The sequence below is a fragment of the Drosophila kikkawai genome, chromosome 3R, assembly GCF_030179895.1.
Source record: "Drosophila kikkawai strain 14028-0561.14 chromosome 3R, DkikHiC1v2, whole genome shotgun sequence".
In the NCBI taxonomy this organism is placed as follows: Eukaryota; Metazoa; Arthropoda; class Insecta; order Diptera; family Drosophilidae; genus Drosophila; species Drosophila kikkawai.
In genome coordinates, this window is record NC_091731.1 from 14,874,666 (window position 1) to 14,889,277 (window position 14,612).

Sequence of the window (14,612 nt, forward strand, 5' to 3'; positions counted from 1 at the left end):
CAGGCCCCTTTGATTTACATAGGAAACGAGATTGCCAGGTGTCAAAGCTCAGCGCGGATCGTGTGTGGGAGATTGGAGACGGAGACTGGACCTTGGCCTCAAAAGCGCTGCACTGCACTACACCCACTTCGGCCTGCAGGTGGTGTGTGCGCACTGTAATCTGCGTGCTGGCGAGGCGAGGAGCAGCGCACTCGTCGTGTGACCTGCTTACTGCGCTCGAGTGCTCCACTTTCGAGCTTCCCGTGGAACCACTTGCGGAGAAGGTCGCGGCACCCAGCCCCATGACGATGCGATGGCTAAGTCAAGGCCCGCCCCCACCCTAAACACTTAATTCCCACACGGAGGATGAGGAGGAGGAGGAATCTGGCAACTTACCGCAAATGCACTTTCCTAATGTGACGCTCGATTTTCTTCTGGTCGGGCTCCACCTTGTGACATCCTGGAAAAACGCATCGGAACTTTTTGGACTGCAAAGAGATGAAGAAAAATAGCAATTAGATGATTTTATATTATTTGTAGGATATTACTTTTGTCTGCAGTTAAAGTATATGCTGTGGAAAACCTTATCGTACTTGGCGGGAACAGGGCTGCAGCAGGGAATCCTCTGAGGATGCCGACGAGGAGCGCGAGGAGCAGTCCACCATGGGACTATCGCTGCCATAGCTCTCGTAGTCGCTGCGCTCCACGTAGTAGTTAAGTGCCATGGCATTCATACTTGGCGAAGGGAAACCGCGACGGAACACGACCAAAGAGGAGCTGGAGCGATTCGAACCGGTGCCGGCCCGGTGCCAAGTGCGACTGTGTTGGTGCGGACAATGCAACTGGCTGGCAGGCTGCCTGAATCCTTGGACGCTCGCCCGAGCGGCAAACGATGCCGCACGAATGGCAGGCAGCAGGCGGCATCGCTATACACTGCACTGATAACATGCCCGGGTCCGGTACGTCCTTGCCGAGCATCCGCCCCCGGGGCCACCAGAACCAACCAGTACATAGACCACCCACCCGCCCGCCTATTTACTGGGTCACCTTGCGGTCGCTTTGCTCCGTTTGCCGCTCGCCTTGACACGCTTTTCGCGCTCAGCTTTTTGCTTGTCGTCGTCGCCGTCGCTTTTTATGCGCCTGCATTTATGCTGCGCTTTATGCTGAAGGTTAGGGCAGCGCTGCAGCTGCTGCGCCGGCAGCGACGCCGGCAGTTGACCCAGTTGAAATACTTGGCTCTGGCTTACATACAGTTTTGCGGGCACTGCCAGCCCCTGATTGCGTCCTTGCTTTGGCAATTGTTGTCCTTGTGCCACAGCGTTGGGCGAAATTGAAAATTGAGTTTTCGCTTTTCACTTTTCGGCTCTGTCCTTGGGAGGGCGCAGGAGTGATTAACGATTTGTTTACAACTTTTTGGTTTGAGATTTTCCCGAGCAGGAGGGGGAGAGAGAGCTTTGTTCGCTGGCTTTTACTCCGCTCCCCCTTTGTTGGCCGCACTTAAGCCGCAGCACTTTTTGCACAGGGCACATGCGGCGTATGCGTAATGCGCGAGGCAAGCAGGGAATCGCCTGAATGCCATTTAAGGGGGGCTGCTATTCGGGGAGGCTGCGAACCGCAACGTAATCATAAACATAAATATCCAGCGCTACTTAAGCGGCGTAAATTGTTGACGCACGTGGTTGGCACTCATCTGCAGGAGTGTGTACACGGGAAAAAATTAACTAGCAAAGCCTGTGTGCCAAATTTGAAATTAGGTGAAAATTAAGAGGTTAAAGGGATTTTGTTGAAGTAATTTAATTCACTTTCTCAACGTTAAAAGATGGTGTTAACATATAATGTAAGTCAAGGTTTGTACTAAAAGGCCCTATTTGTTTTTTGGTTTTATTTTATTATTAATCTTCCCTTTTATCCTTTTTTTTGGTGTAACATTTACTGCCAAAGGCAGGCAAAGTGAGCGAAAAGCGGAAAGTTCTACACCATTTTCGTTTTAACTTGGTGCAATTAGTGGGCGGCCGTAATTCGTTTGCGGCCAGACTTCTGGGGCCAGGATACAACGCATATCCTGGCCCATAAATAAGGGCCTGCGACTGCCACACACGCACACTCGGGCACACTAGGCAATTGTTGCCAGATGCGTGTGTGTGTGTGTGTGTATGTGCTCCTACTTGGAAAGTGTTTTCCTGCCATTGCCATTGCCGTTTGCAGTTTTCCGGAGTTGCTCGCCTGCGTGACTGGCATCTTAAGGCCACAACTGTCTGGAAAAGGGGTTTTTATTAATGCCGCCGTTTTGTTTTCGCCGACCGATAAGCACGGCCCCCTAATATCGCTCGTTTGTCAAACGCTGCGTATGCGTAATTTTCAATTCCCAGCTGACGCAGCGCCTCAATTATATTCAATTAATGCGGAAACGAGTTTGGAATCATTTCGGTCTATCAATCCGATGGTGTACCATCCTCCTGTCCTCCTGTCCCCCATTCCCACCTGCCAAGTGAGTCGAATGCGAAAGTAAATTAAAGCTGCTTGAATTATGTCTCTGAACGCTCCACGTTGCCCGTGTATTGGTGCGTGTTAATTATCCGGCTCTAATGAGGGATGGGACGGCTGTTTGCTAATGAAAGAAAACCATTCGCCGGCGGAGAACTCCAGCTGGCAAACTTTCGGGCGCTGCTGGAGCAGGAAATAAAATTCCACCCCCGTTTGAGAAGTGTGCGCATTACGGCGGCAATGACTACCGCACTATGTCCTGATTTGGCAGGAAAAACAGCGGGAAGGAAGCCGGCTCCGGGTCCGGGCAAACATAAATAGGCAATGTGAGTGGGCGGCATAACATGAATCTTCTTTAAGGTCCTTTTGCAGGAAAAGCGGCAGCGACGTGGAAAGTGGGGCAGTTTCGCCGACTGGCGCCAGTTCCAGGGCCTCCTCCCGGTTATCAGAGTATATATAGTACACTCTCGGTTTAAGTAAGTATATTTTTGTATTTACTCGGGGGCATACTTCAGGCTGATCCCTGCGAGTAGCTCTGATATTTTTCGATTCCCAAAGAACTGATGAGCAGAACATCCTTCCTTATTAATTTGAGGACTTAATAATTCTCCATCGATTTATTTGACGTTATCTGCCGAGGCAGTCCTGCGTTGCCATGCAATTTCCCTTCCCCTGCTTCTACGCGTCGCATTCAATGAAAATTTACTTGACAGCGCACACACATCTTTGGGAAAACTCATTCTGCACACACACACACAGCGAGCCCGGCATGTACGTGAGTGGGGTAAATAAAAGTTTTCCTGTTTTCGTGCGCTCTCTGTTCATCTTGGCGCTTTCCCATTTTCCCATTTCCCAGTCCGCAGTTCCCAAGCCAGCATAAACAACCCCAAACCCCAGAGAGACGTCGAGTCGGGGCCAAAAATACACAAAAGCGGAAATGCGAACCGAAATCGAAACCGAAATCAGAACAGCTGTGGAAGGACAGCCGCGGAATTGGGTCAACAGTATATAGAGGTGGGTGGGTGTATACACACAACACCCCCTCACACACACAATTTCTCTCTCTCACAGCTGGTCTCTCTCTCTCTCTCTCTTGGAGTGTGAGCCAACAACTTGCCTGACTGTTAACTTTGGGCCAAAAACTAGGACAGTTTAACAGCCAAAGAGCATAAGGCCAGGACGAAAAAGAGAGTTGCCGTGAGTTGAAGAGCGAGTGGGCTGCTCTGTTAACGGAATTGGGTCACTGGAAGTTCAACATAGGGGGAAAATGGAGCGGAAGCATAAATTATTGACTCCAAAAATAGCATAGATAGCAAGCCTGGTATTGCGGAAAGCCTGCCTGCCTGCCTGCCCCAAAGGAAAGTGTGCCAGATGGCTTATAAGCCACTTGAAAGGTTTACACCCTGCTCCTAATAGGGCCTAATGCCCGGCAAACGCGAATTGCACTCGCGGCGCCGTTTATACTTCAACGCCTGGCTGTCAGGCTGCCGCGCACAAAAGTAGGCAACGCAAATTATGTTTTCGCCCCCGGGAGGAACAGGAAGAGCTTCCTTTTTTATTTATTTTTCTCCCTTCTCTTCTGTGCGCCCCATTAAAGCGGCCTAAGTTCGTCATGGCAATTTCAGTAATTTGCATTGCCAGGGCAGGAGGCTATATATGGCTATATCCTATATGTATTTCGTGTGTATTGCAATGGCCCTGCCTCGTCGCAAATCGAATTCGCAGCGCTTTGCATGTGGGCCGTTGATTTTAAAGTCTTATCGCTGTGTTTACAGGCAGCGAGCAAAATTGGGTCACATCGGATAAGGGTGTTCGTTGAGGCTTTCAACAAACTTTTTCGGTGACTTTATCAACCTCATCATCAGCCCCGGCCCTGGGTCGGGGAAATGCTATTTTAGTAACGAGTTGCCGCCGAGCAAATTGGGTCTGTTCGGGGGGGTTGAATGAGTAGTTTGGTAGGTTTTCTATGCTGTGTATGTTTTGTATGTATTTTGATTTTGATTTTCACCTTTTTAGGGGGCGGTGGAAATTTGTAAACTTGATTACACAATGCTGATGGCCTTGCCAATTTGCTGGGCGCTTAATTTGATTGCGTTTAAATAAAAACAGGCACTCGCATTCGAATCCGCGGCTGCCACCGCTGCCCCCGCAGACAGTGACAGAGTGGAGTGTCATAAATATATGAGGAGCTCGGAACGGAACACACATGCATAACTGATGTGACAAACACACGCGAAACTGTCATTGCCGCTGGGGAAAAGCTCGGAAAAAAGGCTGACAGCGGCAACGATGGAAGCTGAAATTGAGGTTGAGTGTTCATTCATTCAACAAATATGACAATGGCGTTGATTTTGATATTTTCAGCGCGGCGGGCAGGCAGACAGAATCACAATGGCCCAGCGACATGGCCAAAAACGGGCTAGATATCCCGGCTTAAGGGTTGAGCCTGAGCGGCACTTGCAGAAAAAAAAGCCTTCTTAACAAAATAATAGTACCAAAAAACAAGTTTTTTCTCATAAATAAAGATCTTGTGACCTCGCCACATATCTCTTTAAATAGTTAAAGAATTATTAACTCTATCCCCAGGATCCTACATTTCTTGCTGTGCATTTACACAGGGACACATGCCAACACGTTTCGTATATAAAATTTATGCGAAAAGTTCGTGAAACAGGCGACTTTGTGTTCACTTGAGAGGAAACATGCTGCCGAAAAACTCGACACAACTCGAATGTGTAACTCATGTGCTTGGCTCAATTTGTATCCACCGAAAATTAGATCAAAATGGAATGGCATTGCAACGTTTCGAAAGATGTACTTTTCTGGGAACAATTTCCAGGTCAGCCCGAGGGTATGCAACAGCCAGGAAGTGGAAATGAATTCCGCTTGCTGCTGTCAAAAACAAACGTACATCGTCCCGACTAGTTCTGTGCTCCACTAAACATGTCTGCCAGCAACGACAATATCCGGCCACGCTCAATTTACCCCGGCCACCCCACCACCCGCCTCCTCCTTCGGGCATTAAATTCCTTATCAGCAGGCATACTTGGGCCAAGTCTTAATGGCCACCGCAACCCTAACTTAAAGCCGCATCACCCATCGCCAGCTATCCGGCTCTGTCGCCACCCGTTATCGCTGTTCAATGTCACATCTCTGGGGGGGTAAGTGGGAAAGTAAGGGAAAAGCTACACAATGGCCCACACTGAATCCAATTATGACATAAAAATTTTCGTAAATTGTGAAATGTAAATTTCTGGCCCCTGGAAAAAAGGGGATTTTCACTTGTCCCGGAGATAAGCGGCCGGGACAACGAAATTATTATTTGACACACGTAAATTGTACCAAGGGCTGCTGCTGCTACTGCTGCCTGCTAATAAAATGTGTGGCTGGCTGCACTTGCCGTTGACTTTTATTGCTGCGGTAATTGCCAAATGGAGCTTGAATGGGTTGCCGTTGCCATTGCCTCATACCCCTTCCCAGCTACTCCTCCTCTTGGCTGTTGGGAACGGTCCTAATCAACACGGACCTTAACAAGATGTGTGGTTGGTTGCCAGGCGGATGGATAGTGGCGAAGGACTTGGCTGGACGTTGGACCTAAAAAGTAATTGGCTTACGGGGCGAATGGAATGTCAAACTTTGTGACAGGCAGCCAGGACATACCACAAACACACACATAGATCGACTGTACCTTCATCAAGTTTACACACAAATACGTGTTATATAGCAGAGAAAGAAACGAAATTCCATATTTGATCATAAATACTTTTTAAGACCTCTAACAAAAAAAGTACCGAAATTAGTAAGATTTTCTATTCTTATAATGTAAAATTATTTAAAATTTTTTAGATGTTTTTAAAACCTACAGACTCCTAAGGCACTCCTTAATAATTATAATAAATATTTAAAGACATGCTCAGGTGATCTATAAACGTATCCTTGGTGCTAAACATACAATTAAATAATTATAATCCTAGAAATTCTCATCAAAAAAGGTATTATTACGTTAACCCTTATTTTAATCTCTCTTTTCCTCCCAATTTATTACCAAAAGTAAGTCCAATTTCTCTCTGTTTGAACAAGCCATATTTATGGGGTGAGCTCTGGGCCTCATCTATTTTCATTTGAGCCTGACTGGCTGCCATTTGGCTTGCCGAGTGGAAGCTGCGCTTGTCGCCGGCTTAAACTGTACTGTGACCCAGAAACCCTTGGCCAGAATGCAGGCCCAGTTAAGCCAGGGGTCCCAGTAACTGGGTCATCAGATATACATATATATATATTTTTTATATATCTCAATGTATACATAGAGACAGCACGAGAGAGAGAGGGAGCGAATTCACTTTGCGCCTGGGTGACCTTGCGAAATTGCAATTGCCAAGCGAGAGGCTGCCGAAACAAAAACATGGCCAACAACAATGGGGCAGCATCAAGGCCTGCTAGCGAGCGAGCATACATACATGGCAGTAACTGTACTTGGCCAAATTTATGTATGCTGCAAGGCAAGGGAGAGATCTAGGGGATGGGAGCTGTAGGGACGAGAGTGTCCCTGTCGCCAGTGCCGGGGGATGCAGAACTAAACCAGGTCAAGCGTATTCCGCTTTGTGTACGAACGCCACTCGAGATGCATCATATATATGTATATACATAAGTATATATAGAGCGCGAGCGATGTCACATTGTATCTGGGAATTTATGTTGCACTGCTTCGATGGCTTCGCCGGAGATGTAAATTGGAAAATATCTCAATTTGGGAGGAGAGCGACGCCCGCCCCGTACCGTTTGCTATCATATTTCAGGCTCTTCGGCCATTTGAAGACCATTTGGGTCTCCCGAGGCACATTTCAATTTGGCCCCCGAAGGCAATCGCCTCGTAAACTGGCCCTGACAAAAACTTGATGCCTTTTTCGACGTCGCGACGGGGCTGGGGGTGTGCCAAGCACGTGCCGGAAAAATGGCCATCTAATAATTTTCCAGCAGAAAGGAGGAAACTGACGGAAAAACTGCGCAAAATGGCAGAAGAACACTTGAAATGACCAAGGGAAAAAAGCCAAATACGAAATATAATCAACTTGCCTGAGCCTGAGTTCCTCTCAGGCTTTTTTCGGTGTTTGCCAGTTCGAGTTTGAGTCTATCATTTCCCCAAGGACGACCGATATCGGTCGGTCGTCACATTACTTTTCAGGTATTATGCGCCACTCAAAAGTTGTCGTTGTCGTTTAGCCAGAAATAAAAAACAGCAGAAGGAGGGAGAAGGCCAAGACTATGTGTGTGTGTGTGTGTTTAAAATGCCTTTTTAATATGGGCGGATCGGAGCGAGGGGGCGGGGAAAGTTGGTAAGCTGCTTATGGCCAGCAAATTAGACATGGCGGCAATCGGCTTTCGGCGGCCGATTCATATCGAGTATACGATGTGTGCAACATGTTGAAGAGCTCTCGCTCCAAAGAGCCAAGGCCTAATCCTCGCTGAGGTAGGGCAGCGTCCACATTCTGCATTTCAGCCCCCAAAAAATGGGTTAATACGGACTTAGGCAAATGCTGGGAAAAGTTGTTAACAAAGTCCTGCGAATTGAATTGCTGACTTGGCATACTTTTGCCCGGAACCAGATGTTTACCTAACTTGGAGGAGTCCTAAGGATCAACTTTGGACTCGCATGATTACTTCCCTATATATATAGGTATATATGTATGTACGTGTAGAAAACAAAGTTTTGATTTCGAGTGCAAGCAGGAAATCCAATTGCCAATTGCAGTGGCAGCGGTAGGTTGCATAAACAGCGACAACAGCCGCAACAAAGTGGAAACCAAAACCCAAACTTCAAAACCAAGTAACCAGAAAGAGATGGATGGAGTAAGAGGGACAGAGACAGAGACTGAGACACAGACAGCCGCAGGCAGGGTGAATTTCAATTTCACTTCCATTGCACTTGCAAATTGAACACGCACGCAGCCCAGAAATAAACGAGAAAAACAACGAGTTGGACTTGGGAGTTGGAGAAATAAAAAATGTAAGCAAATTTGAAAGCAATTTCTATTTCCAAAAGAAAACAAAAAAAATGGGAAAACAAGGGGGAAATAGCTGGGAAAAACGCTGCATTAAACATAATTTTGTTTCGTTTCCATTCCGTTTTCTTTGCATATTTTATGCTACCAAAGGAGGCAGTCCCGGGACAAACCCTTTTCAATTTGACGCATGCAAGGATTTCAGTTGAGGATTTAAATATTCAATTTGCTGCACACACTCCTGCGAGTCCTGCGACTCCTCCTCGGCAGATGCTTCCACTTAACCGTCCAATTTGCAGGGCAACTCCGGAATCTGTAAGCCGGATGGCCCACTGAACTTTTCGCTCTTTACTTGCCACTTTTCACTCCCAGAGAAGTCGGAAAAGTCGGCAAAAAGTTGGCCAAGTTGGGATACCGGGGGCCAAGTGTCAACGCGTCTAATTGCGAATGATAACGGCAGCAGCAGCAGCTTTAAGTTGAAGTTGCCAACTTAACTTTTTCCTTTGTTCTCGCCCAAGAAAAAAAAACACACCAAGGGGGAGCTTTTTAATTTCTTGCCTGACCCAATTCGGAAGACTTTTCATTATGCGGCAAGGACTCCGGCGAAAGTGTCGCCTTTATCGCACTCTCGCTCTCTGGGAGACTTTGTTGTTGTGCTCTGTCTGCGGCAAGCTCTTCCTGTTTAGATAAAACGCCAAAATGCCGGAAGATTTTTAATTAGAATTTTGCTTTCTTTTACCTCTCTTTCTCGACTCGAACAATAACCCCGAAACTAAGGGCCCAAAGCGTGGGCGAAACTCTACTTGGCCGGGGGAAATCCTCGAACCGAACCGAAAAGTCGAATGAAGAATAAAGAAAAAGGGAAAATATTGCTTAAGCAATTTGGCAGCTTAAATCATTTTAATAATTCAGCATAGCTTAGCGTGGGCTTTTAGGCTTTTCCCTTCCCAGTTCTCTGTATTAATTTTGCTTTATCATAAGCGCCCCCTCCCCCTGCCTTTGGGTAATATAATACACGTTTCTTAATTAATTCAATTTGCTTGCGGTCGGTCGGGTCTCTGTTTACCACCCAGCTCCACTCGAATGTTGAGCAATTGTTATTTGATATGCGGACGAGGAGTTCGTGACTCGAAGGAGTCAGCGCAGAGGAGTTGTCATACCATAATTTGGACAGTGAGGGGTGATGGTTGCTAAATGCGATTCGGGGAATCAGGTTCGCCATTCGCACGGGGGTTGGAAAGCCCCAGAAAAGCAGAACAGCGCACAGTAAAACCCCAGAGCGACCCCATTCGATCCGATATCGGTCAAATGCAATTTAAAGAGCTCGCCAGCTCGCGAGCGAAACTTAATTGAAATTCAACGCCGATAGATAGAATATCCGTCGAGTGGACGTGGCAAGGCATTTGCATTGACAATTTGACAACTGCTGGACATGGGGACGTGGCAATACTCGGAATGCAAATGGCCGGGCCAAATAAAGGCCGGCAATTGGCCGGCAGCAGCTGCCACCCGCTTGACCCGCTCGAAACAATTGGCAGGGAAAGTGAATAAAAAAAAAGGAATCGGACGAGGAGTGGCGGCGATCTAGTCGGGACCAGTCTGGCACATGGCAATTTTCATAAATTTTCCTGGCAGCGCCGAAATTTCCGCATTTTCCCAGACACTCTCCGGCTGATGTAATGGCCGGGGCAAACAGTTCGCATGAATAACTTTCGTAATGACCGGGGGACAGGCCGAGTTGGTCGGTTGGTTGGTTGGTTGGTAGCAACCAGTATTCATTCCAGACCCGGGTCCACCTCCAGGTCCAGGAGGAGGGACTACTCGCAAAGCCGGCCCATGCGGCGTATGCGCGATGTGCACAAAAGGCGCTTAAATTGCCTTTTAGGCTTCGCTCAATGGGTCGATTTTCGTTCGTTAACCGTTCAATGGTTTTTTTTTACGGCAAACTTTGTAAGCCCCACTCGATATATTTTCTTTTTTTCATGTTTTTTTTCCTTTTGACTGTAAAGTGCTTCACGTTTTTTGTTTCTGTTATTGTTGCCCGGGGCATTTAAGCGGCTGAAAAGTTAACTCACAGTTCTGGCCGCAGTTGCAGGGACCCAAAGCGGGCTAATAGACTCCATGGCACTCACCTAAAACGAGTCGAAAGAGAGGTGGAAAATTAATTAAAATTTTGTGCGAAAACTTTTCGGTATAATCGTGTGTAGTATTTACAGGGAAAATCCCTAGTTATAAGCGCGGTTTTTCCCTTCACTGGAATTCGATTTTCATGTTTTCTTTCTGGCATTGAACGCTGCTCGGCGAGGCCAGGGAAAAAATGACAAAAAAAAAAAAAAAACTGGCACACCACCAACCCCTTCCGTTCAGAGATAGCCTCGTGCTCCCATTTCCAAGTTTACCATGTCGGGGTCAAACCGACGACTTTCGTGAGCAAACAAATTGCGATTTGCCACTGCATTTTCCTCCTCTTCCTTGCGATCCGTATCGCTGCGATTTTCCTTTTGCCATTTTCATGTTTGCCGGTCTTGGGCCGGGCCGTTGATTAACGATAAGTGCGAGGCATTGACATGATTTCGCCGGCGGCCCTAATTGGCCGTGTTAACTGCGGCTAATTACCGGGCAGGAGCTGGCCAGGAGTTGCATGTTACTTCGCTTGGCCGAGGCTTTTTCTGGGAAATCGGACGGGTTTTAATTGAGAAAACAATACCCGGAATGCATGAGCCATCGTCGGAGTTATAAATTTAGTTAATTGAATGACTGGCAGAGCAGCAACAACAAAAACAATAACAACAATTACAAGTGCATTGTGGCCGCCGGCCATTTGTCATGCATGCGCCGCCATTAATCAAAAGTTGAATAACCCCACACCTCGACTGCTCCCCGGGGATTGCCGAAAAAGTAAAGGCTTGCGATTAAATCAGCCCTCTACTTGGGCCCGGGCGTAATTGTTATTAAAGATGCTCGTGGCCCCAACTGAAAATGAACTGAAATTACTCATCATTAGCCGGAGGAGAGCCAGGAGAAGGCGTTGCATACGCACGGGCGTTGGCGTTGGCGTTGGCGTTCTGGCCATGGCCAATGATGGATTGCCCTGGCCGAGATAATTGACCTCTAAATATACTTGGGGGCGCTGGCACTGGCACCGCAAAGTAGGCTAAAAATATGGCACAGCACGGGGCCGACGACGGCGGATGAAGGACGAAGGACAAGGACTCTGCGTTGGCGGCGGCGACTGCTCTGCGGGTCCAACAACCTCGATTCGCGAGTGCCATTGACACTGGGCCAGAAAGGAGGCTGGAGCCGAGCCGCCTGCTGAGCCAGGCCAAAACAAAAATATTAAGAGCAAGATAGAGAGCCAAAGTCACTGAACGTAAGAAGGAACGAGTCCAGCTCACGCACTTTCCCAGCCTGTCCCTGGGGCACCCCAGCAGCCAACAGTCAGGTGAGTATTAGGCTGACAGGATGGGCCTTTTGATTTAATGTAATATGTCTATTTTCTTATATAAACAAAGGATTGAAAGAAAAACATTATGTTTTTAAAGGATTCGGAAGCTAAGATCTCATGAATGATTTCTAATTCCACTTATCATAGGTTTCTTTTGGATAATTAAGCAAAAATGTGTTAATTATTTCCAAGGTATTTCTTAGTCGTAAGTCTCCTTTTTTTGTTTAGTTAAGAATTGGGCTCTCTGACACCCGCCAAGCTCCTGCCCCCATCTGGCTCCCAGGCTCCTCGCTGGCATTTTTATGGCCTAAAGGCAGACGAAGGCGACAAGGTGCGTTGCCGTCTAGGACTAGGATTCGGTTACGTTTTTGGGACCTGCGTGCGAGCAGCTCGTTTCGAAAGGATCCCTCTACCACAGAGCTGGCTGCGTTGCCCGGGGCAACTTTTATTGTGTCATTGGCACGCATCGAGGGCAAAAAGTTAAATCTTAAATCATAAAACCCCCGCAGGCAGCGAGCACTCCGAGCACCGTGAAAGGATTAGGCTGTTTATTGTTTTCGTTGGGGCTTAAAATTCTAACGGCTTTAGTTTCGTTTTAGAGACATCAAACATTTCATGGCTGCGGCTGCGTAATTCCCTTATCTGGGCCGCCGCTAATTGCTGTCAGCGATAAAGGCGAAGGTCCTTTGCCAGGCCAAATCCAGCCAGCGCCCACTGAAGGGATAAGAGGGTTGCGTGGGGGGCGAGAGTTGAATAAACTCGATGATTTTCCAACGGAATCACGCATTATTTGTGTCTGAGCGTTTGTGTTTTTCCTTTCGGTTTTTTTGTTGCTTTGCTGTTTTTCTTTTTTGTCAAATACGTCTAGACATCGAAGGTCATTTACAGCCAACGGTTTGGGGGACTCCAGGGTAGCAAAAAATGAGTCAAGAGGCACGTATCAGCTCTGACCTCTATAAGGAAATTCCTCGGGTGCTCATCGATTTCGATTCCGATGCCATTTGCCTTGCAAATTGCCATTTCTGTGTCACTCGCTGTGATTTGTTTCACTTGCATTCTATATTCTATACGATATGTGTGGTATATAGTATTACTAAGCTCTGGTTGCTGTTGTTGCTTTCGGGGAGAATCAAGTGAACCCGGGGCAACGTCTGCTGCAAAAACGTGACTAACAAGCCGCTCGCCGTAGCTCGTAAATAATCTTGAACCGCTCGCCGCTGCCGCGTTATCCCCTTTTCGAAATTTTGTATTTTAATTGCAGCTTTTGCCTAAGCGAGTCAATGAAACTTTGCCAGCAGATTAAACACACTTCACAGAGGGGGGTGGCAGAGAGAGAGAGTGAGGGGGGCAGTTAGGGTCGAAAGAGAGGGAGCATATAGCCAGGGAAAGAGATAGCCGCCGCCGCTCGCTTAAATCTCAATTCGTAGCTATAGCTTTTGCTTTTGTTTTTGTTTTATTTTGCGCCGCTGTTTGTTTTGTTTCAATTTCAATTTCTTGGAGCGTCAAGTGCATTGACTCTTCGACAGCAGCAGGAACGAGCGTTCGCTGAACGAATGTTTATAATTTAATTAAACTAAATTTAATTTGCATGCTAATGCAGTTAATTATAGTGTAAACTGCACAAGCCGGGGGCATTGACCGCCGCCGATGCAAACTTGTTGCGGTTTCGACAGGCAAATGAGTGCTAATAAGTGGCCCTCCGGATCTGGAGCTTATCAATGCACGCGTCGTCCCCAGGCCCCACCCAGTAGTATGTGTACATAGCTACTTATTTTCACACTCGACTGGCCGAAACGACGACCTTGATGACAACGAACTCGCAGCCATCAATTTCCACCCCCATTTCCTGGCTCCCACATGTCATTTGAGACATCGTCTAGTTTATGGGCCCAGCCAAACAATTTGCATCGTAAAGTGAAGAGCAAACAGAACTATTCCTATTGTTTACCCAATGGTTTGCCCCGCTGCCAAGAAGTCTGCCAAGGGTCGCCGTTGCCCCCATATAATCAGGTTTGCGATAAGTCCCTCTCCGTTTGATTGGTTCTGCTTTCGCAGATATCTGCTCTATACTCTATATATTCGTGTGATGAATGCGGGATTTGCCGGCTTACTTTTCTTTTTTCTATTTGTGTGCTTTTTCTTTACTGTATTAGATAGCACAAAGGCAGCCGGTGCAGAAACGCAGTTTGCCCTCAACTGAAGGTCAACATCAGATAAGAGCGCAGTAAACTCCGCTCCATTCGGCTTTATCGTTTCCAATCAGAAAGTACGTATTTTGGCGGGTCAACGTCCGATTAGAGAACTGGGACTTCTTGGCCAAAAACGCACTCAAGTTCAGGCAGATATAGAAAAAGATATAGAAGAGCTTTTGAGGCTAGCACGGCGAACAACAAGTTCAAGATTATTTATTTTTAAATTTATGAGGTATATTATAAATATCTCTTGAAATTATTGCACTCTAGGGGAATCTTTTCATAATGAAAATAAATCGACAAATTTATCGAAACTTTTGTTTAAATTAAGGTTAGCAAATTTTGATATATTATTAAACATTAAATTATTAATTAATAGGAATTTTACATGGAAATTGGAGACGTAAATAAGACAGATTTTTATCAAACGGAATATCGATTTATCGCACTTTAAAACATAGATTTTTATATCGGCATTAGCATTAAATATCGATACAAAAGCAATAAAGCAATATT

At 46.7% G+C, this 14,612-nt stretch overlaps 1 protein-coding gene across 1 annotated transcript in view; it reads right to left on the minus strand.

Annotated features, from left to right (window-relative positions):
• Window positions 1–14,612, minus strand: part of Glut4EF (Glucose transporter 4 enhancer factor) — a 118,722-nt gene that overhangs the window by 4,928 nt on the left and 99,182 nt on the right. The window contains exon 5 of the mRNA XM_017180041.3: window positions 376–467. Within this exon, the coding sequence (XP_017035530.1) occupies window positions 376–467 (92 nt within the window). The remainder of the gene's footprint in view (window positions 1–375; window positions 468–14,612) is intronic.